The 25,050-nt window shown below is 42.5% G+C and overlaps 1 protein-coding gene across 1 annotated transcript in view; it reads right to left on the reverse strand.

Annotated features, from left to right (window-relative positions):
• DNAH11 (dynein axonemal heavy chain 11) overlaps positions 1-24,611 on the reverse strand; it is a 323,685-nt gene extending 299,074 nt beyond the window's left edge. Inside the window, exons 1-6 of the mRNA XM_004604267.2 lie at positions 24,282-24,611; positions 22,692-22,835; positions 7,977-8,173; positions 6,800-6,989; positions 5,764-5,863; positions 4,441-4,652 (exon numbers count right to left, since the gene is read on the reverse strand). Of these exons, the coding sequence (XP_004604324.2) occupies positions 4,441-4,652; positions 5,764-5,863; positions 6,800-6,989; positions 7,977-8,173; positions 22,692-22,835; positions 24,282-24,611 (1,173 nt within the window). The remainder of the gene's footprint in view (positions 1-4,440; positions 4,653-5,763; positions 5,864-6,799; positions 6,990-7,976; positions 8,174-22,691; positions 22,836-24,281) is intronic.
• Positions 24,612-25,050: the final 439 nt, after the last annotated feature.

A 25,050-nucleotide genomic window follows, 5' to 3' on the forward strand; every position in this document is an offset into this window, starting at 1 on the left:
GTGCATTAATGTTTGCAATGCAAATACTGAGAGGTTATCATGTTTGGTCCTTTATCTACTTTCGGCATACATCTCCCATCCCGACCAATTCTTCCAACCATCATTTCCTTAGTGATCCCTTCTCTATTCCAGCTGTCCTTCTCCCCGCCTGCTCGTGAGGCAGACTTCCAACTATGGAGCAATCTTCCTGACCCTTCTATCTACTATCCTTGGGTGTCAGTCTTTTGTTATTCAAGGATACTTTTTAAACAAAGTAACATAAATATACAAAAGATTTTTTTAATCATCCTGGTAAGCTCTGTTTTACAAATGTATATTCCTTCATTCCAGAAACTCCTATTGAATAGAATTTGGGTGGATTCTTCCCAAATTCCCATGATTTACAGCTCTAACACCAGGTTTTCATTTGTACCAAAATGAGCAAAATATTGAAGGCACAGTTACACCGTCTATTACTGAAGGACATCAAACGCAGCCAGGAGGTACTGATGCCATAGAAGCAGAGTTCTACCATGAAAAGTATTCCAAGTCTCTACGTTGTTTGCATTTTATTTTATAGTTATTTTGATTTGGGGCGATACCTAGCTTTCTCCGAGCTTACTCCTGGTTCTGAGCTCAGAAGTCACTCCTGGTTCTGGGCTCAGGGGACCATATGGGGTGCGGGGATCTAACTAGGTTGGCAGCATGTGAGGTAAATGCCCGATCTGCTGTGCAATTGCTCTGGCCTCTTGTTTGTATTTAAAAATGGCTCTACTGGGGCTGGAGCAATAGCACAGTGGATAGGGCATTTGCCTTGCACGTGGCCAACCTGGGTTCAATTCCCAGCATCCCATATGGTCCCCTGAGCACCACCAGGAATAATTCCTGAGTGCAAAACCAGGAGTAACCCCTGTGCATCACTATTGTGACCCAAAAAGAAAAAAAAAGAGAAAGAAATGGCTCTACTAAGAGTTTCTGTGACAGTGTCACTATGAGGATTGCATTTGTGAGTTTTGTAAAAGGCTTAGAAAATTTTCTGGCAAATACTGTACAATAAAGTGTTTGCTAAATATAAAAAAAATAAATTAGCCAAAAACCAATAGGCAGTAGGGAGGAATATAGTTCTTCAAAGAACCCAGATAAGAAAGTTGGGTTCAATACCGATTTTTAATTCCTGACATGGTTGAGTAGATTTATAACAAAGAAACTTGGAGGACTGGGGCTGTGATTCACATGGTTGAGTATATGCCTTGTTGGGGGGGGGGAAGGGGGGATCTTGGAAAGGCCCCAAGCACTACCAGGTGTGGTCCTGGTGGCCTCCACAAATAACAAAAAATAAGTCCACTTGGAGAATCAAGGAAATCACGTCAAAAGAACCTTTAGACTGAAGCCATGAATAGTAGCTATGGAATAAGAGATGCTACATTATTTCTTAGGGAACTTGATCAATTACAGCTACTGACACAGAGTACAAGCCAGAAATAATAGGTTTAGGGCCTTGGTGGTAGTCAGGATTTCTAAGGCCTGCCCCCAATAATGAATGTCCACCTCGGGGGTTTATACACTGCACAACAGTGTATAAACAGATTACGATTAGTCTCAAATGAGATGAAAATCCCCAAATGGGGTTTGGAAGAAATGAGTATGGACACTGAAGGCTGTAGGAATCATGGTCTTTCAGTGAAAGATCAAACCGGTGGTGCCAATACACTTCATGGAACTTGACTGAGTTTGCAGATCAGATAAATATTGAAGAAAGAAGCCTGCAGTGATGATGAAATATAGTATTGACCTGTGATGCCCTGTCACTGGCTGCAAGTAGCTTGTGAGTGAATAGTTTGCATTTTCATCCTCTATTAAATATATGCACACACTGGGCATCCAATGTATAGGATATCCTCTGATTCTGACAATAATCCATGGACTAAGCTGCGTCTGCATTTGCAGATGACACTCAAAGAAGGAACTGGACATCCCTAAGTGGTTCAATTAGACTTGAATCCAGGGCAATGTGTGTCCTGACCATAACACATCACTTTACCTAGACAGAAAGAGGGAAGGGGAGGAAGCAAAAGGATCTCACAGTCCAGAAATCACAAATCAAGACCTTTTCTCAAGTTTCTCGAGTTCAGATTTCCCACTAAATTCTCAGAGAAATTAATCAAATAGTGTCATCTTTCAAACATCAGTTAATTCATATGAAAACACATCAGGGATTAGATTTGACCACTGTTCCCCCAAACAGTTTCTTCTACAATATTGCTCTCTTTGTTGCTTGTAACAGAAAGGTTTTTTTTGGGGGGTCTAAGGCATCAGGAGCTCCTGATAGGTATTTGCCTTATCTACTAATAGGCTCTGGGGTTTCAGATACTGTCCAATTTGCCTGTTGGAAAAACAAGATCTTTTTTCTTTAATTTTTATTAGTGAATCACCGTGAGGTACAGTTACGAACTTATGAACTTTCATGTTTGTATTCCATTTACATCCCTCCACCAGTGCCCATTCTCCTCCACCAATGTTTCCAGTATCCCTCCCACCACCCCACCCTGCCTCTGAGGCAGGGCATTCCCTTTGTTCTCTCTCCTGTTGGATATAAAACAAGTTTTAATTTTCCAAGTGAACCATGATGTGAAAATCCCTGGGAAGCACTGATTAGATGAGGAATCTAGGTCACCATAGCTGTGCACCCTTCGGTGAACAATTCATCCAGGTCTATGTAAAATTTCCCAGTTTCCTGGCCACTCGCATCAGTCCAGGAATGACAATAAATGCCATGGCTCCAGAACTAAAGGACGTGCTTCTAGGGAAGAAGTCTCTTTACTAGAAAGATCAACATCCAAACCTACCAAAGCTGCCTTAATGTAGTAAGAGATTCACAAAGACAAATGCAAATAAGGCAAGTGGGGGATGGGAGGAAGTTAGGAATGGACTGAGTACCCTGGAACAAGCAGTTCCTGCTGTCATTGCTTTTCAGTTCCCTCTATTTTTGTTCTCTCTTCCTCCGCCCTCTACCACCCCGCCCCTCTTCCCCCTTCCTCCTTCTTCTTTATAGATTCAGTTCTCTTGGGAAATGTGAACACGTCTAAGGCTAAACCCATACACAGATGATAACTCTCCAGCACTGACTCTCTAAAAACTCTTTAATGGATACACACCCACAATAAACTGAATTGCCTTTGACTCTCCTTAATGCATGTGCTGAAGTCCTAGCCTCTAATGTGACTACATCTGGAGAGGGGTCAGTAGACTGTGACCGACCTTACATGAGGCCACTGGAGATAGGACCTTAATCTGATGGGACTAGAACTTTTCAAGAGCAGGAAGAGAAAGAGATCTCTTTTCTTCTTTAGGTGAGGACCCAGAGAAAAGTCTGCAAAGCAGAGGGAATGCTATGTTCACCCCACCACCACGCTGACCCCCGAACCAGGCTCCCAGTCTCCAGCTCCATACACAAATAATTTCTAAAAATAAAGTCACCCATGGCATGGTGTTTTGTTATGGTAACTCAAAAAAATGCAAACACAGCCCCAACTGAGAAGCAGATTGTGTGGAGTATGTGCCTCCTGCAGAGAATGGTAAATTCTCAAAGTATCATGCAAAGAGAAAGCATCCAATTTATTTATTTATTCATTCATTTATTTTTGCTTTTTCGGTCACACCCGGTGATGCACAGGGGTTACTCTTGGCTCATGCACTCAGGAATTACTCTGGCGGTGCTCAGGAGACCATATGGGATGCTGGGAACCGAACGCCCTACCCGCTGTGCTATTGCTCCAGCCCATTATTTATTTATTTTTTACTTATTGAGTTATACCCAGAGATACTCAGGGATTACTCCTGGCTCTGCACTCAGAATCATGCCTGACAGTGCTCAAGGGTCTATATGGGATGCCAGGGGTGGAATCTGGGGTCGGTCGCGTGCAACACCTTGCCCAACCCACTGTACTATTGCTCTGGTCCCAGTATCCATCTTTTTAGATGACAACTTTTCAAAGCTGGTGAAAACTAGGGAAAAATTATGAAAAAGAGATATTTAAAAATTAGCAATTAATCCAAATTCTTATAATACAATTCCATTATAACTTTCTGAAAAATTTTTTTCAATTCATTTACTTCACTTTCTAGAATTCTTCCACCAGTATTCCTGTGGAAACCACAGGGAAGGCAACAAAAAAGCCACAAAATACTAGCCCTATTTGACTTTACCAGAGGTAGGGCATGAAACAGTCAAAATCCAATAACCACTTGTACTTTGAATATGCCTGGCTTATTTCCAGAACTCTTCTGCCATTAGAATAAAAAGTCATCTACCTTCCTTATCATAAAAGTCCTTCCTGATTAAAAAAAGGAAAAATGGAAATGGTACTCTGACTATATATTGGATTTATTCTTTATTGGTCTAATAAAAACCTACCACAAGGTAATGGTTTGCACGGTGTCCGTGTTTTTAACGCCACTTACCTGGTCAATGAAAAGATTACAAAACTCCTGCAATAAAACTATAATCCGAGCAGGAGTATTATAAAACTTTGAATGGCTCCAGATCAGACAGATGGTGTGAAGTAACGGGGTGATCAGTACCCGAGTCTGTGGGAATTCCACCTCCTGGAGACTCTGAATGTGTCTTCTCAGAGGTCTCAGGTGAAGCTCTACATCTTGGGCTTCCAAGAGAGCTGCAAGGGGGAAAAAAAGAAAACCATGAATGTATCGTGTAGTCTTGTTTTCCTAAATTCACTTTACAAGTTTAAGTGAACAATGCAAAACAACAGAGCTGCACTTCAATTTTTATTTCTATCATTTATACAACTAACACTTTGGTGAGACTCACTACAACCATTCTAGGGGAACTTGTGAATAGTGATTTACTTGACAAAAGGACATCTCAACTGAAGGAAGAAATTTGTGGGGATGGGAGAGGGGAAGAATATCTTCTTTACATGCCAAAGAGTTTGACCAAATCCCATGGAAACTGGAACTATTGCCTTTAAAGTTGTTGTCACTTGATTGTTTGGATTATAGGTTTTACCATAGAATGCTCATTTTTTCCAAATTTGAGGTATTACCACAATTTCATCATTTATTGTCTCATTCCACTCTCTTGGGAGTAACTCAAACATTTTCATTCTATTGTCTGTTTGTTTGGGGCCACACTGATGCTGTTCTGAAGTCCCTCCTGGCTCTGCACTCAGGAATCATTCCTGGTAGTGCTCAAGGGATACGAGAAGCCAGAGGTCAAACCCAGGTCAGCCACAGGCAAGACAAGCACCCTACCTGCTGTACTATTGCTCCCACAGCAGTAATTTTTTAAATTAAGATTTAACTATTATAATTAAGCATGAATGACGAAAATATTCTAGAACCATATTACAGTGAATATACAATGATTGTATGAAAGTGTACAGTCAACTATACACATTATTACTGTCATACACATTATTAACATGGTTACTTGGGGGTTGGAGAGATAGTACAGCAAATAGGGCTCTTTCCTTGCATACAGCAGACCGCGTTTAATCCCTAGAACCTTGGGTGGTCCCTGGAGTGATCCCTGAGCACAGAGCCAGGAGTAATCCCTAAGCACCACTGGGTGTGGCACCCTGCACTACCCTTCCACCCCACAACACACAAAAAAAACCACTTTAGTATTCAGCCATGTTAGTGCAATTGGGGAATTAAGTACAGATGACTAGAGTGATATTATTAGACAATAGCTGACTCAGCTTAGGAATATGCAGGGGCCAGAATGGGAGGACATGGGCTTCAAGGCGGGGAACAAAGGCTTACCATTTTTCACAGCCATGAAAATCTCCTTCAAAGTTGGAAAATAGCTGCTTTGCTTTGTTTTCAGTATCTTAGCTATCTTGAGGATAATAGGAGCCTGAAGCTGAGAGAGAGAGAGAGAGAGAATGGAAAGAAGGGAGGGAGGAAAGAAGGGAAGGTGGAAGGAAGGAAGGAGAGATGGGGAGGGAGGGATGGTGGAAGGAAGGAAGGAAGAAAGGAAGGAAGGAAGGAAGGAAGGAAGGAAGGAAGGAAGGAAGGAAGGAAGGAAGGAAGGAAGGAAGGAAGGAAGGAAGGAAGGAAGGAAGGAAGGAAGGAGAAATGATTATTAAGTAAATTCATTCTGTAACAAAATATTTAAGTTACACTTTGCTCAGGCAAATATACTGCCACTCTTGAACACTCAAACACATACCTAGTTCACACTGAAAATAAGTTAAAGGTTGTTTTTTTCCTTAATGTATATTTTATTTTGCATTTATAACTTAAATTTAATTCGGAGTCTTTTAACTTAATATGTTATTCCCTATGTAAAATACTAAATTCCCCATATAAAATGTCTTGCCCTGTTTCAGAAAATCTCAAAATTACATGGGAACATGTGAATAAATGACCTACTTTGTAGAGCCCTGAGTAACCTGGAGGCAAATATCCATCAGCGGAACCAGAGTGAGAGCTTGCAAAGCTGTGTCTCCACGAAGCACGAAGCAAGATTCTCCCCTTTTCCTAATCAGTTCAGATGACTAGATTAATTACATCTTACAATCTTCGTGTTTCCTCAGGGAACCCCTCCCTTTTTATGTCACAAAGTGGTTTTGAATTCTCTTAAATGCTGTCAAAATAGTCTCCAAAAGGCAAAGTCATGCTCAATTCTATTAATTTAAAAGTGCAAAGCTCTGACATCATAGAAGAGCTAATTGAGTTATTTAAGGATGATATGCTAAACCTTTAAGATTATTAAAGATCGTCACTCTCGAGACCAAATCTCACAACTGACTTTGCTAATTCATTTCACAAGCAACCTCTCAGGCTTTCCACATACCTGGTCATAAATGCAGGAGAGATTCTCCTTCCTGAGGGTCCAGAAGTCCAGCTCCGTTTGAGGGTTCGAGTGGACACCATTCAGCAAAGGTGGCACTGAATCTTTCTCTACAACTTCTTGGATTTGATGTGACCATTTAATAACCACCGATTCAATTGCATGAAGAATTGTCCTTTCATTTGGCTTGAGCCTACAAACATGGAATGACCAACAGAAAAATTTAAAAGATGGGGATTTCATCAAATAACAATAGGACTCAGATTCTAATATTTATATATATACATGCATACACACACATGGACACACATACACACACACATATATATGTCAACCGGTTTTCTAAATAGTACAAAATCATATCTAGTCTTTTCAAGGCCACACTTTGAGTTGACATTGCATGTCTGTCACTAGTATGTCTTGAACATTAAAGGTATTTACTAAACAAAGAAATATAATATTCTCAGGCTGGAGCAATAGCACAGAGATAAAGACATTTGCCTTGCATGTAGCTGACCCTGGTTCAAATCCCAGGTACCACATATGGTCCCTGTGCACCTGAGCAAAGAGCCAGGAATAAGCTCTGAGCACTATTTGGTATGGCCCCAAGACAGAAAGAAGAGAGAGAGAGAGAGAGAGAGAGAGAGAGAGAGAGAGAGAGAGAGAGAAAGAAAGAAAGAAAGAAAGAAAGAAAGAGAGAGAGAAAGAGAGAAAGATAGAGAAAAAGAGAGAAAGAAAGAGAAAAATAAAAGATAAAATATTTTCTCAAAATTACTTCAAAGAATAATTGATAAAATAACAGCTTGCTTTTGTACAATCTGCTTTTTAAAAACATGCACTGAAAAGAGAGCATACTTGGAGCATTTCTACACATTATGTCATAGAATATACAGTTATAGAGGCGGGAGAGATTATTCAGGGGGCTTCTGCACATGCTCTGCATATTGGGAGGCCCCAGGTTTGACCCCTGCACCCCCATGTCCCAAAACATCGAGGGAACCACCTCCAAGCAATGTGCCAAGAGAAACTTTGAGCGCCACCTAGTGTGGTCAAAAAACAAAACAAAAACTTTATACATATAAATTGTATGCATTAATTTCTATATGGGTATATAAATGGGTGCTGATAAATATGGAATTCTGGTTTTCCATATAAATATCCTGCATATATCATTACATACGAGATCTCTGAAAATTTCTGATCCAGGTCGATTTTCCCTGCTATCGTGGGTATCGGAAGAAGCGTTCTTCTTGCCATTTTGCCTCTAAAAACATGCATCTTATTTCTCATGATTTCTATGTGATGCTCCATGTCTTGTGAAATGAAACTGGACCAGGTCTTATGGTTGTTCTTATTAGAAAGAACTGACACTAATATCTAGAGAAAGAGACACATTTTTAAGAAAGCATTTAAATTTACAATGTACGTGCTCAGTGATTTTCTTGTCACATAAGATGGGCACCAAACACTCAGTTTCATAAAAATCCTTCTACAGTACTGAGCCTACAAGAATACAAAGTCAGTGACCCATTTTAACTTAATCAATTAGACATAAATTCTTTCAAGGTGAAAAAAAATTCTCTGGAGGTAAAAATATTCTGCTGGCTCATTTATTTAACTCATCTATGGAGCATTTATGCATATTTCCAATAATTCAAATACTGCATGAAATAGGAGCATGTCAGGTAAGTAAACTGCTTTTAATGCAAACCAAGAGACTAGCAGATATTTTAGGCGAAAAAAATCTTTTGGATCACATAGATATAAGGGAAAATTAATCTTCTCAAGTCCTGGGTAGCATCCAGATGATTCAAGTTTGATAGTCAGAAAGATGTTTATTATATTATATGGCTAGTCCTTACAACTCCTTCCATTATATTAGAAACATTAATGGGACTATGCAGTGATAACCCTGGAAGATAACTGGCACATCCCTAGCACCCACATGTGTTTAGTATTAATTTGATGAGTTAAGAAAGTCAGTCTTTTTCTACTGCTTTCCAATAGCTGCCAATTGTAGGCCTAGTTTTATTTTTCTGCCATAATCCATCCATTTTATCAGCATTATACCAAATTACATAATTACATTAGAAATAGGTTATATAGTGTATATTACACCACGTACAATTAATGCTAGTATAACATCACAAAACATACATTATAACTATAAAATAATTAGCAAAACCACAGTTAGTTTACCTTTAAAAGATTATTTTACCCTTTAAAGCATAAAATAGCCTTCCAGCTCGCCCATTCTTCATCGATTTGCTTGAACGGGGACCAGTAATGTCTCCCTTGTGAGACTTGTTGTTACTGTTTTTGGCATATCAAATATCCTCAGGTAGCTTGCCAGGCTCCGCCATGCGGGCGGGATACTTTTGGTAGCTTGCCGGGCTCTCGGAGAGGGACAGAGGAATTGAACCCAGGTCGGCCGCATGTAAGGCAAACGCCCTACCCGCTGTGCCATCATCATTACATTTTCCTTATTAGCACAAAACATGGAGTGCCAGGAATACAAGGGTGGGTAAGAAACAGTGTCTGCCAACTTCAGGCTCAGAGGCTTCAATCTGTCTGTCCATGGGCAGCTGCGACAGTTGCAGGACACTCAGGGCTTAAAGAGGACCCAGGAAAAGACCCCCTCCCAGCCAGAGAGCTGCAGGAGGAAAGTCTTGGCAGTAAAGGTGCGCCTGACTGCAAAGAGCTCCAGGGGCTAGAGTATGGGACTCGCATGCTGGAGGCCTGGGTTTGCTCCCACACATGATCCCCTGAGCACCAATGAGAGCAAACCCCTCCCCACAGCCCTGGTTTTTAGGGGCATGTGGTCCTCAAACAAATAAACACAAATTTTTAAGGTATGCGCTCAAGAAACTAAACAGCTAGAAAAAATCCTGGAGTAAAGGATTCTGGGAGCTGCCCACCCACCAACCTGGAGCGTGAGCTAGCCCATCGGAGAAAGGCAAGAGTCATCCAGGGGCTTCAGGCACAAACAGCAGAGAGAAGAGAAAGAAGGCTGGCAGGGGGCGGGGGGGGGTGACCAACTGCTTTTTTAGGTTTAATGCCAGACAGCAGTAATCTCTCTCTTTCTCTCTCTCTTTCTCTGTAATCTTTCTTTCTCTGTAATCTCTCTTTCTCTGTAATCTCTCTTTCTCTGTAATCTCTCTCTGTAATCTCTTCCTCTGTAATCTCTCTTTCTCTGTAATCTCTCTCTGTAATCTCTCTCTGTAATCTCTCTCTGTAATCTCTCTCTATAATCTATCTCCCCCTCTCTTTCTCTCTGTAATCTCCCTCTCTCTCTATCTCTCTCTGTAATCTCTCTCTCCTTCTCCTTCTCCCTCTCCCTCTCTCTTTTCCTCTCCCTCTCTGGCTCAGAGGCTTCCTCTCTCTCTCTCTCTCTCTCTCTCTCTCTCTCTCTCTCTCTCTCTCTCTCTCCTTTTTGGGTCACACCTGGCATTGCTCGGGGGTTACTCCCGGCTCTGCACTCAGGCATTACTCCTAGCAGTGCTCGTGGGACCATATGGGATGCTGGAGATCCAACCTGTGTACAAGAAAAACACCCTACCCATTGGACTACTGCTTTGGCCTATAGCTGCAGTGTCTTCTAGAACATGAGTCAACATTTCTATTTTGTTGGGTTCTAGTTCATACTTTTGTTCTCTATCTCCTTGATTTTGGGCGAGAACCTATTTCTTTCAAAATTATTAATTTCACAAGCTGTAGCTAAAACAGGAAATTCTGAACCACATGTTTTGCAGAGCAATTAGGCAAACAGACAGAATATCTTTATTAAACAGTTAAAATAGGCCTGGGATGAGCTTTAATAATTATTGAAGCTGTAATTCAAAACCTATACCTACACAAAAAGTAATTCCATTGATGTGTTTAGTTGGAAATTTTTTGGTTTTATAATTTAAAAGAAAATGTGGGCCACAAGAACACACTGCAGAAAAGCTACCTGCACTTGTATGTTCATTGCAGATCTATGCACAATAGCCAGAATCTGGGGGAAAAAAATTAAGTTGTTTGTGCCCAAGAAAAGATGACTGGAGAAATAAATTATGGTGCATCTACACAACAGAATACTTCACAGCTTCCAGGAAAAATGAAGTCATGAAATTTGCTTATACATGGATGGACATGGAAAGTATCATGCCGAGTGAAATGAGTCAGAGGGAGAGAGACAGGCAGAAAATGACTATACTCATTTGTGGGATATAAAAAGCATAGTATGGACTAACACCCAAGGACAGGCGAGACAAGGATCAGGAGGACTGGTTCATGGTTGGAAGCTTGCCACAAGTGGGGCAGGGGCGCTAAAGAAGAGGTCAATTAGGACAGAGAAGAGACCACTAGGATAATGATAGCTGGAAATGATCACCCTGGACAAGAACTGAGTGCTGAAAGGAGGTAAAGGGATATACTTCATAAGTTTTCAGTATCAGTATTGCAAACCAACTAATGTGGTGCCCAAGAGGAAAGAGTGTGAGGGGTGGTGGGAGAGAGAAAAACAGATGGGGTCGGGAAACAGAGCAGGAAAGAGGGGGAAAGAGAAAGAGAAAGAGAGAGAAAAAGAAAAGTGTCTGTCAGAGAGGTAGGCTGGGGTTTGGGATGGCAGGCAGAAAACTAGGGACATTGGTGGTGGGAAGCCAGGTGTTGGAATGACTGAAACTCAATCGTGAACAACTTTGTAACTGTGTAGCTTGCAGTGACTCCTTCAGAAACTTGTGGGTCTAGAGGTAGTACAGAGCCAGGAGTAAGTCCTGAGTATCAGCCGGGTAGGGCTACTCCCTTCTCCAAACTGGAGAAAAAAATAATTTGGATATGATTACTAAGGATTGTTCTTTTCTTTTTAAAATTTGTTTTTGGTTCGCCCCCAGCAGTGCTCAGGGCTTACTCTTGGCTCTGCTCTCAAGAATTCCTCCGGGTGGTGCTTGGGGAACACAGTAGGTGCCAGGGACCAAACTCAAATTGGCAGTGAGCAAGACAAGAACCCAACCCGCTACCCATGCTCTGTGGTTTTTTCTTAACCACAGATAAAAGAATTATGGCATCTGCTAACACTTAACACCTCTACAAACCTAACAATAACCCTGGCCCAAGGCTAAATGTATTATACAAAGCCTCCCCAAGCATGGGCATAGCTCTACCAATTAGCCAGAATCCAACCATCGTCCAATGTCTCACTTCCCTTTTTATCTTGGAACACAGCAATACTTAATACTAAACCCTAACCATTCCCTAATCTTGGCTCTAATCCTATTCCTAACCCTAACTCACAGAAATCCTGACTTCACTGATACCCCAAACTACTAACTTTCCTAAGTTGAATGACCTTAATATACTGAATTTTCATTTCTAAGGCTGACCACAGAAAAAGCTGCCCCCTAAAACCTGTACGAACCAAACTCTGACCCTAGACTGACGCTAATCAGGATACTATCAGGATACTAATTCTAATACTGATCAAGGCATTGGCAGAAATCTACCAATTACCTCAAATTTAACTGACCAAAAATACACATCCCTTTTTATATATGAACATAACTGTACTTAACACCTAAACCCAACACATTCCCTAGCCCTAATTTTACTTCTAACACTAACTTGTAGTAAGCCTATATTTACTGATGCCCAAAACTACCAACTTTCCTAAATTTAATAATCTTTCTATCCTTAATTTTTGGGCTGGAGTGATATCACAGCGGGTAGGGTGTTTGCCTTACATGCTGGCCAACCTAGGTCCGATTCCTCCGCCTCTCAAAGAGCCCAGCAAGCTACCAAGAGTATCTTGCCTGCACAGCAGAGCCTGGCAAGCTATTCATGGTGTATTCAATATGCCAAAAACAGTAACAAGTCTCACAATGGAGACATTACTGGTGCCCCCTCGAGCAAATCGATGAGCAATGAGATGACAGGGACAGTGATAGTGATCCTTAACTTTTATGTCTAAGCACAGAAAAAGATACCATCTTTAGCCTCCACAAACCTAAACCTAACACTCCTCTGAGGCTTATCCTATCATGAAACCCAGCCTGACACAAGCATAGGCATAAACCTACTGATTATATCCAATTTTAAAATCACTTAATACTATACTTACCTTCTTATATTGAAACAGGGGAATACTTACCACCTAAACTTGACACATTCCTAGCCCTAACTCTAGCCCTAATCTAATTCCTAAACCAGACATGTAGTATGCCTGACTTTACTGATGCCAAAAACTACCAACATTCCAAAATGTAATGACCTTCCTATAGTAAACACTCATATCCATGGATGAGTATGGGAAAAGGTAACATCTAAAACCTCCACAAACCTAAAATTAACCCTAGCCTGAGGCCAGTCTTATGATACTCAAGGTGACCAAAGTATAGTCATAAATGTACAATTATTCCAATTTAACAATATCCCAATACTTCACTTCCCATTTTTATCTTTGAACACAGCAAAACCTAAATCCTAAGTATGGCTTAATCCTAACCCTAGCCCAAATCCTCCTAATCCTAAATTGTAGTAAACCTTACTTTCCTGATGCCAGTAACTACCCACTTTCTACATTTAATTATCTATCTTTACTTCTTCTTTTTTTTTTGCTCAGGAATTACTCCAGGCGGTGCTCAGGGGACCATATGGGATGCTGGGAATCGAACCTGGGCTGGCCGCATGCAAGGCAAAGACCCTTCCCGCTGTGCTATTACTACAGCCCTAATTGTCTATCTTTACTTAACTGCAAAAAATGGTAAGAACTAAATCTTCCACAAACCTAACCTGTTAGCTGGAGGCCAATCCTATCTTTATACTAAGCATTACCCAAGAACAGGCATAAACCTATCAATTATTCAAAATTTCACAATCACCCAATAATTCACTTCTCTTTTTATTTTTGAACACAGCAATACTTAATCTAAACCTAACACTCCCTAAATCAAACTGAAGCCCCAATCCTACTCCTAACACTAACCCTTACAAAGCCTGATTTTACTAATTCCCAAACCTAGCACCTTTCATAATTTCATTAAATTATGAAATAATTTTTATTCATTTATTCATTTTATTCATTTTTATTTATATAGTATATAAATTTTCTATACTTAACTTATTTTTTTAAAAAATAAAACCTACACAAACCTATCCCATCAATAGCCTAACACTAATCCTATCATGATACTCAGCCTGATCCAAGAGGTATAAAACTACCAACAAGTTCAAATTTAACAATTACCCAATAATACACTTCCCTTTTTATTTTGGAACATAGGAATACTTAGCACTGAAACCCTATCCATTCCTAACCCTAACCCTAGCCTCAATCCTATTCCTAAACAAACAGATAATAAGGCTGACTTTGCTGATGCCCAAAACTACCAAGATTACTAAATTTAGCAATCTTTCTATACTTAACTTTCATTCTCAAGGATGAATGTAGAAAAAGTTAACATCGAAAAGCTTCATAAATGAAAATACACCCTAGCTGAGTATCATGATATTCAGCCTGACCCAAGTATATTCATAAGCTTACCAATTAAACAACAGGCCAATACTTCACTTCCATTTTTCTCTTAGAATATAGCAATACTTAACACATAAACCCTACATATTCCTAATCCTAACCCCAGCCACAATCCTACTGTTAATACTAACCCCTAGTAAGACTGATTTAACTGATGCCCCAAACTACCAACTTCCTTAAATTTAATGATTTTCCTATACTGAACATTCATTGCCAAGGATAAATGCAGGAAAAGAGAATCCCTAAAATTTACACAAACATAATACTAACCCTAGCCTGTAATCCTATTATAATAAACACGACCCCCAAATAGGAATAAACCTACCCATTAGCCCAAATTTAACAATCACCCAATACTTCACTTCCCTTTTTATCCTAGGACATAGAATACTGAATAGCTAAACCCTACATATATCCTAGCCCTAACCCTCATTGTAATCCTTCTCCAAACCCTAATCTGTAGTAAGCATGATCGTACTGATGCCAAAAAAATACCAACTTTACTAAATTTAATGATCTTTTTATACTTACCTTTCATGTTCAAAGGTAAGTGCAGAAAAAGTTAACACAGAAAACCTCCAACAAGTAACCCTCTCCCTAGCCTGAGGATAATCCTATCATTATACAAAGCCTCACCAAGTACACACATAAAACCAATCAATTAGCACAAATTAACAATCGCCCAAAACTTCTCCCTTTATATTGGAACATAGCATTACTTAACACCTAAACCCTACATATTTTGTAACCCTAACCCCAATCTTACATCTAATTCCAGCTCTAACTCTCATCATGACCTTGAACATAGTTCCTATACTAAAGTCCAAAACAACCTATCTACTAAAGAATCATGATCTATGTACCTAACTTTCATTTTTGAGATGGTCACTGTCATAGTCATCCCGTTGCTCATCGATTTGCTCAAGCGGGCACCAGTAACGTCTCCATTGTGAGACTTGTTGTTACTGTTTTGGGCATATCAAATACAACATGGGTAGCTTGCCAGGCTCAGCCGTGCAGGCGGGATACTCTCAGTAGCTTGTCGGGCTCTCAGAGAGGGGTGGAGGAATCGAACCTGGGTTGGCTGCGTGCAAGGCAAATGAAACACCCCATTCGCTGTGCTATAGTTATTTTGAGACTGATTACAGAAAAATATAACTGAGTCCTCTACAAACTTGACCCTCACCATAGCCTGAGGCAAATTCTATTTTTATACTCAGTTTGACCCCAGCAGAGGCAGAAACCTATGAATTAGACCAAATTTAACAGTGGCTTCACTTCCTGTTTTTTCTTAAAACAAATCAAGTCTTAACATGGAAACCCTGCACATTCCCTAGCCCTATTCTTCATCCCCACCCGAACTTAATGGGCAGTAAGATTGCTCTTTCCTGAGGCCAAAATTACCAATATTTCTTATTTTATTGATCTTCTTGTACTTCACTTTCATTTTTGACACTGACCACACAAAAGGCCAACACAGCAAATACACAGTCATCACAACTGAATCCTCCAAAAATCTTACCCTAACTATAGCCTGAGACAAATCCTATTTTTATCCTCTGCCTGACCACAGCAGAGGCAGAAAGCTATGAATTAGTACAAATTTAACAATGGCTCAACACTTCACTTTGTTTTTTTCTTAAAATGCTCCAAGACCTAAAGCCTGCACTTTCTCTAACCCTAGCCCTAATCTTGACTTCAACCATAGTAAGTGGGTTGTTCTTTACTAAGGTCCCAAACTACCAATTTACAATAGTTACTGATTTTTCTACACCTAACTTTCATGTGGGGATTGATCACACAAAATGCTAACAATGGGAACAGTCCATGAACTTAATCTTAACCAAAGCCTGAGGCAAATCCTATTTTTATACCCTGACTCCAAGAGAGGCAGAACCTATTAATTAGCCCAAATTTAAAAATGGTGTAACACTTCACTTTTCATTTTTTCTTAATACACCAAAGATTAATCCCTAAGAGCCGACCTTCTACGGGTTAAGATTATTTTGAGGATTATGGGTAGGGTTAGAAAATGTGTGACATTTAGGTGTTAAGCCTTGCTGTGTTTTGAGAAAGAATGGGACTTCAAGTATCTGGCCATTGTTCAATGTGAGTTGCACATTCCCTTGCCCTATCCCTGATCTTCATCCTAAAACTAACCCACAGAAAGCCTGCCTTTTACTGTGGTCCAAAGCTACCAATTTTCCAAATTTTATAATATTTCCATAATTTTTGTTTTCCCAGAGTTTTCTTTCTTTCTCTCTTTCTCTCTCTCTTTCTTCTTTTTTGACTGAACAAAGAAATACCAAGACCTAGGGACCTCCATAAACCTAACTCTAACCCTCATTGAAGCTAATCTTATCATTATACTCAGCCTAACCCAACCAGAGGCAGAACCTATGATTTAACCCATATTTAACAATACCTAATACTTCACTTCCCTTCCCTTTTTTTTTAAATCTTGAAACATAGCAATTATTTACACTTAATTTCTACACCTCCCTTAACTCTAACCCTAATCTTATACCTAATCCTTACCGTTAGTGAGCCTGACCTAACCGATGCCAAAAACTACCAACTTTTCTAAATTTACAATCTTTCTATACTTAAGTTTAATTTTCAATGATGAATGCAGAAAAATATAACACACCTAAAACCTCTACAAACCTAACCCTAAATGCTACCCACAGGCTAATCCTATCATTATACTAAGCATGACCCAAGAATAGGCAAAAACTTTGACTTATTCAGGCCAATTTAACAATTGCCCAATACTTGAATCTTTTTGGAACACAGCAATCCTTGAACCTAAACCCATTCTCTAACCCCAACCCTAGCCCTAATCTTGCTCCTAATCCTAACCAGTAGAAAACCTGATATTCCTAGTGCCAAAAACTACCAACTTTTCTAAATTTAATTATCTTCCTATAATTCACTTTCATTTCTAAGGATAAACACAGAATAATCTGCAACCTAAAACCTCCACAAAACTAACCCTAAGCCTAGCCATTTTGGTAAGCCTGTCCTGTTTCACAAAAATGTGAAAATTGTGAAATGTGAAAACTGTGAATGTGAAAATTGGCTGGAGTGACTGCACAGCAGGTAGGGCATTTGCCTTGCATGCAGCCCACCCAGGTTCGATTCCTCAGTCCCTCTCAGAGAGCCTGGCAAGCTACTGAGAGTATCCCACCTGCACGACAGAGCCTGGCAAGCTACCATTGGTGTATTTGATATGCCAAAAACAGTAACAACAAATCTCACAATGGAGATGTTACTGGTGCCCGCTCAGGCAAATCAATGAACAACGGGAGGATAGTGCTACAGTCCTGTACAAGACAAGTGCTTTAATCCCTATACTATCTCTCTGGCTGCCATAATACTTTTGAAATTGACATATTCCTTACAATGGTTCTTAAATAAAGAATACCACCTAAGTAGGGGCCAAAGCAACACTCCAGTGGATAGGGTGTTTATCTTCCACACAGGTCCTGTCTGGTCTCTGTAGCCCCACACAGTTCCTCAAGCCTGCCAGGATTGATCCCTGAGTGCAGAACCAGGAGTAAGCCTGCACACTCCTGGGTATGATCCAAAATCAAAACCAAAAAAACTTAGTTATTCTTTGGTTCTAAGTTTGGTGTTCAACAAGGAGATCAGGCTGGAGAGTCTTTAGCAGTCCACGAACACATAGTTTCTCCTTTACCTCTCAACGGAGTCAGAGATTTGCCACTCCCTCTCCCTCTCGATGTACAGGTCATCCACAACAATTAGAGGCTGAGGGGACAAAGCTCAGAGGGCTAGAATAGAATCTTTGCATTCAGGAGGCAAGGGGCTGATCCCCAGCACAGCATAACAAGGATGATGTGCCCCTCATCACAGAGCTTAGTGTGATGCCCCAACCCCTAAAACAAAACACCCTTCTGTATCACTGTATCACTGTCATCCCATTGCTCATCAATTTGCTCGAGTGGGCACCAGTAATGTCTCCAGTGTGAGACTTGTTGTTACTGGTTTTCACATATTGAATATGCCACGGATAGCTTGCCAGGCTCTGCTGTGGGGGCGAGATACTCTCAGTAGATATTCTCAGTAGGACTCTCCGAGAGGGGCAGAGAAATCGAACCCGGGTTGGCCATGTGCAAGGCAAATGCCCTACCCACTGTGCTCCACTAAATTTATTTTATTTTTTATTAGTGAATCACCGTGAGATAAAGTTACAGACTTATAAGTGTTGGATATCATTGGTTTGTCCTGCTCCCCTTGCCACAAGGAGCTTAGGTTTATCAGTCGCACCCATCAAAGTGCTCCTGAGTCACTCCCATTCCTTTGTTTATCTGTAACCACTTCTACCATTTTATCTGCTCTTCCTCTAATCAAACTCTGTTAATCGGTAAGGTCAGAACTTCCTAGGACACTGAATATTATAACACTGCCTTTCTCTCCTCTTTATGCCTTTTGAATAATTTACTTTAAAGCTATGTCTTTTTTGTATAGACACAAGAAGACAATATTATGTTTTTGTAACTTGGGACTTAATTGGCCTCGAATATTATTCCCTCCCAGGCATCTGCTTTCTCCACTTAAGCCTCAGTTGCCCTCAGTTCCTAAAGCAGGGTCCCGACGAGGGACAGGAAGGATCCAGGGCAAGCGGTGAGTTATGTGCTACGCTGGCATCGAGATGGGCCTGGCCAAAGTGCCTAATTCTTAACTATAAGTTAAGAGCTTGATCATAGACAAATGCTGTCATGATCCAATAGTAATTATGAGACTGGGACCCTGCCAGGGATAGGAAAGGCAGATCTGGCCTGAGCACTGTAGTCTGAGATTGAGATGGCCCCAGGAGAGCAATTCTATAAGCTTTAATGCATCTCTTATTGTGTCCATACAAAATGATTAATATTATGAATTCTTATATGATTGCTGGCTGAGGAGAAGAGAAACACATTCATGGGACTCTGCCCTTGGGTGGATCCTCCTGCTGAAAGAGAGATTCTGTCCTAGTGAAAGCATTCCCCTAAGGGATAGAACTTTACCCCCTATGGATTGTAACCACACCTTTGCATAAGCCCCAGGCTGTTGGGGGACTGGGGAGATTTAAGGTAGCTGTGTGAGGGGACAAGGGGAGAGTTCCAGAGGAGAGTGTATAGAGGGAAGATTGGAATAAACTGCAAGTGAGACCAACCATCTTGGCTCCGTTCCTTCCTTCGCCTGCCACATCATCGCCATCAACCTCCCCGGGGTGGGGGAAGCGGCCAGAGGCTACTGAACTCAGGTAGCGGGAGAGACAGCGCTGCTGTCCTAGGCCCTGTGCCTGGCTCGGTGCAGTGAGGCGCTCTTTGCCTCGCCCTCGCCTTTCTTTTTATTTTTATTTTTACACAAGTTTTCATGCTTACGTTTCAGTCATACAATGATCGAGTACCCATTCCTCCACCAGTGCCCATTTTCCACCACCAATGGTCCCAGCATCCCTCCCACAACCCCCACCCTGTCCCCTTCACCCCACCCCGCCTCTGTGGCAGAGCATTCCCTTTTGCTCTCTCTCTCTCTCTTTGGGTGTTGTGGTTTGCTACAGAGGTATTAATCTGTAGGGGGCATCATGTTCAGTCTATAGTCTATTTTCAGCCCGTATCTCCCATCCCTAGTGGGCCTGCCTAGCACCCTTTGCTTGGTGATCCCTTCTCTATCAGAGCTGCTTCTTCACCTAACATGTGAGGCCAGCTTCCAAGCTGTGGAGTAATCCTCCTGGTACTTATATCCACTATTCTTGGGTGTTAGTCTCCCATTCTGTTACTTTATATTCCTCAAATGAGTGCAGTCCTTCTATGTCTGTCCCTCTCTTTCTGACTCATTTCACTTAGCATGATACTATCCATGTTGATCCACCTATATGCAAATTTCATGACTTCATCTTTTCTAACAGCTGCATAGTATTCCATTGTGTAGATGTACCAAAGTTACTTTAACCAGTCATCTGTTCTAGGGCACTCAGGTTTTTTCCAGATTCTGGATATTGTGAACAGTGCTGCAATGAACATATAGGTGCAGATGTCACTTTTACTGTACTTTTTTGCATCTCCGGGATATATTCCCAGAAGTGGTATTGCTGGGTCAAATGGGTGTGCTCCACTAAATTTTAAAAAGTTAAAGGCTGACTCACTTGGAGTGAAAGTCATAAAGGACCACTCACATTGCATTTGATTCCAAGACTTCAAAATTAAGCCTCTCCTGAGTAAAATAACACAGAGAAATCTTCATTGATAATTCATTACCACCATGATCTTTCCATAAAAATACGGGCCTGGGTTTGATCACTGGCTGACTGGCCCCAACTGCATGGCACAGCTGTGTGTATGTGTATTTTTTGGTCAGCCCCACCCATCTCTTCTCTTACCTCAGCTCTCATTCTCTCATCCAGCCATGTCCATTTTACTCTGCTGCAGAAACTGAATCTGCCCCTCTCCCCATTTCTGTGCCTTGGAGGTCTTCTCTGTTCAGAAGGTCCTTCTCCCATTTCCTCAGTCTCACCCCCTCTTCCCTGTCCTTCAACACTCTGGGACCCAAGGAATTTTCCAAATAGCCATGAATGCTTTGGAGAGTCAAAGATAGCACTAAAATAATTAGCAGCAGTTAACTGTTCTATAACTGCTGGTAATGGGGACTGGACCAGGCAGAGACCTTAGGTCATCCTACTCAATACCCCCCACCTTCCCTGCCCACCCACAGCCATGGGGAGATACTGCTTGACCCCTCCATTAAGCCTGCTGACCGTGTTGGGTTGCTGATTGTTAGTGGCTGCCTAAGCCGGCTGCCTGGTCCATAGAAGCAGAAACTACATTGCTGAGCACCAAGTCGTGGTCAATTAAAAAAATGATTAGATCAGCTCACAACTATAAACGTATTAGTACAGAATTCGCCAAGTGTTGCGGGCTGGAGAGATGGTCCTGCAGGTAGGGTGCTTGCCTTGCATATGGTTGACCTGGCTTCAATTTTCTGGCACCTAATCTGTTCCCCAGTTCTATGCCAGTAGTGATACCTGAACACAGAACCAGGAAAGACACTGAGCACAGCCGTGTGTGACTCCCCTCACACCCCGCCCCCCATAATCCTTAAGTGACAAAACAATATGAATGGAATTATCTGATATCACAAGCCATTTATCTAAAAATATATCTGAAAGTTTTAGCATTCTTTGTTATCTATTACAAACAGGGGGCATCAATTGATCTTCATTCATTTTTTAGATTTGGGTTTTTCTAGCCATACTGTGCTCAGGGTCTGTGCTTAGGGTCTGAGGGATCAAACGTGGGATATAATTATGGGGCTGGTAGAGTGTCCTTACTTAGGCAAAGGCGTGCCTGAGGCACCAGAGTAACTGCAAGTGGACCCAGAGTTTGTCAGTAAGAAGAGGTAAGAGAGGCCATGGGGAGGCCAGAGCTCGGAGTCTGAGTCCCTTTAACCAGCACCAGAATTTCCTGGCAACCCTGATTCACAGCTCCTGGACGGCCTTTGAGAGTCCCGGTGCCTAACTAGTTTCCCCGCATGTTGCTCACTGAGCTCATCCAAGTGCAACGAGGAGGTGCACACAGCCTGGATCCCCACCAGCATATGGGATGCCCTGTCTCAGAGGGGATGGGGAACCAGGGCAGGGGCTGGGCATGCCCTGGCCCAGGGTCCTTTCATCAATCACCTGGAGACAGCACTGCCTGACTCCAGCCCCCCTACTCCACACACAACCTTTTCATTTAACTGACATCATCTGCGACCTTGATGTTGGTAGGCTAGAAAGTTCCCCAGGTGATCACACTCACCAGTGAAGCTTGAGAACGGCAGCTCTGCAAGGAAGGATACCTTTGCCCATGATTGTCTTTAACAGGCAAGATGAAATTCAAAACCCACAGCTATATCCAAAAGCTAGTCAAGCTGCTTTTTTATTCTCTTTTTATTTACTTCCATTATTTAAAAATAAGGAGAAAAAGAATGATTTATGCCAATTCTATCTGCTCAATATTCACACCAGAGAGAAGGTATGACAGGTTGGACTCTTGCCTCGTAGGCGTATGCAGCTGACCCGGTTTCAATCCTCAGCATCCCATAGAGTCAGGAGTGATTCCTGAGTGCAGACCCAGGAGTAAGACCTGAGCACTGCCAGCTATGATCCAAAAATAAAATAAAACAAACAAACAAACAAAAAACCCCACACCAGTATCAGTTCATTTTTCAAATGGTCTTTAAATGCGGAATTAAGAAGCTGTCTTCACACTCTTAAGTGCTTCTACATTCTCTTTAAAAACAAAAAACAAACAAGAAACCCAAACAACTAGCCAGAGCTATCCTGAATAATCCCACATGTTAGAGAGAAAGGCCCAAGTATTAAAGACAGCACAGTACCTGGTCTAAGAAAGTAGCTACATGTTCCAGAGACGAGACTGGTAACTCTCCAAACAGAACAGTTTGAGAGAAATCTTGCACTGCCCCACTTTTAGTCATCTTCTTGGCAATATAAACAAGTTTATGCTTTGCATCTCTTGGAATCTGAAATAAGTGCAAGAATGTTAACAAGGGGAATGACTTTATGTACCTTGTGAATAGACTGTTAGCAGAAGAAACAAAAGCTGTCATCTTGCCTACCTATACAGATCAGGTGATTCCACTGTCCTGCCCTGTGCAGTTAAGTGTGTACTGTTTTCTTTGTTCTGTTTTAATGCTAATTTGACAGCATTAGAGGTGTGAACATAAAAGATATGCCAGTTACATCAGATCACTACAGATCATAACATCTAGCAATTAAGAACAAATGTAAGGTGCACTGAAAATGTTTCCATCTTGGCAAGTTATCTATGATCTTTTCTTGTCAAGAAATGAACCAAATTGAAAGAAAGAGGGTACACTGAGGTTAATGTGTATGTCTACTTCAAAGTAAAGCAGTCTTTAATGAAGATAGTCTAACACTTCCACAACGGAGTCATTTCTTCAGATATAATGATTAACTTGAGTTAGTAATGCTCGAGTTAAGTGTTCTATCGCCTTTTCTACTGGCAAACGGTTTCCTTAATTAAAATAAGCAGAGAAGCACAACCAAAACAACTTCAAAACTCACAAAGCCCTGGGGCAAGCTCCCATTTCCCAAAGATTATAACGAAGGCCAATATTAAATCGAGATGCCTTAAAGACTTCAAAATTGGCTCCAAGGTCTTCTCGCTTGGAAAAAATGCTATATAGAAACACCTTCACCTTCGCATGAACCAGCGATCTAATAACAGTTCAGGACTTGAGAGATGGCACCGCGGGTAGGACATTTACTTTCCCTCACGCCTCAGACCCAGGACTGATCCTAGCAACCTCTAGTTCCACGCGCCCCGCCAGGAGTAAACCCTGAGTACCGCCGGGTGTGGACCCCAAAGAAACAAAAACTGAAAGAGGGCAAGTTGGTAGAACATCATGTGGATGCTGATCGTGCAGAAAACTTCCTTTGAAATGAAGCAACACTGTCCCCGGGGTGCAGTGTAGTCAGCAGGCAAACTAAGGACTGCAGGGCAATTTGATTTCGGTCGACGGATTGCAGGGCAATTTGATTTCGGTCGAAGGATTGCAGGGCAATTTGATTTCGATCGAAGCCCACGAGCTCAACTCTGTAAATGGACCCAAGAGCTGCTGAAACTAAGTTCCGTGGAGCGGGCTACGCAGTTGGCCCCAGCGCGCGCGCAGCAGGAGGCGTCGCCGCGCCCCAAACTTCTTGCAGGCGCAGAAACCAACCTAGGGCCCCCTCCCGGCAAGCGCGCGGGGTCTCGCGGCCCCCAAAGCCTACTTTGGCATCCAAGTTTGTTTCAGTTCAAGAAAACGAGTGCATGCCCGGAGGGAATCCCAGGCGTGTGCCCGGACTGGCCTCCCTCAGTATCCCCTCCGTTGCGCGGTGGGGGAGGGGGGGACGGACTGGGGTGTCCGAGCCCCCCACCTCCCCACCCCTCCTTCCCTTCTTACCTCTCGGGAGGCCTCGAGGGACTTGGCGGCAGCGACAGTAAACACCAGGCGGCCGGGGCCCTCCAGAAACTCCCCTAGGACCTGCCGGTGCTCCTCGCTCTGCAAGTACTGACCCCATTTGTCCTCCGGGAGCGCCAGCAGCTGTTGCAGGCGTCGGCCCAGGTAGCGCACGCGAGCGTCCCGGGCAAAACTCCGCGCCCTCCGGGCCGCCGCGGCCTCCTCGTCTTCCTCCTCCTCCAGCTCCATCTCGCCCGCCGCCTCCAGGCCGGCACCGGGGCTGAGGCACTCGGTTGGCACTTGCCAGCAACCGGATCCTCGTCCCGTGGCCATCGAGTCCGCCCGGGGAACGCACCGACAACGCTCGCCGCCTCCCGCACCTGCAGTTGGTGGGCACCGACTGGCGTCGGCGCGCAGAGCCCGGCAGGTCTCGAGTCGCGCGTCCCGTTTCCCTGGGGACAGCGGCCCCGCCCCGGCCGGCTGGCGATCTGGGGGAGCGGCCGAGGGGCGCGGCCTGCCAGCTCCGGGCCCGAAGCTGCGGGAATCCAGCGAGCCAGCGCCCACCCCGTTGGCCCCCTGGCCTCTTCGTTCCGGGGCATCTCCGTGGACCGATAAATGATGGAACGGTTCTGTGTTGCGCCTGGCGAAGTTCTTTATCTTTCAGGTAATCCCTAGAAAGGCAGAACTGTCACTGCCAGTTTGGTGTGCCCGCCAGAAAAAGAAGCCCTAGGGTGGCAGGGTGGTAGGCCGGAATTCAGGCTCCTCGTCCACT

This window comes from Sorex araneus, chromosome 1 (genome assembly GCF_027595985.1).
Source record: "Sorex araneus isolate mSorAra2 chromosome 1, mSorAra2.pri, whole genome shotgun sequence".
Taxonomy (NCBI): domain Eukaryota; kingdom Metazoa; phylum Chordata; class Mammalia; order Eulipotyphla; family Soricidae; genus Sorex; species Sorex araneus.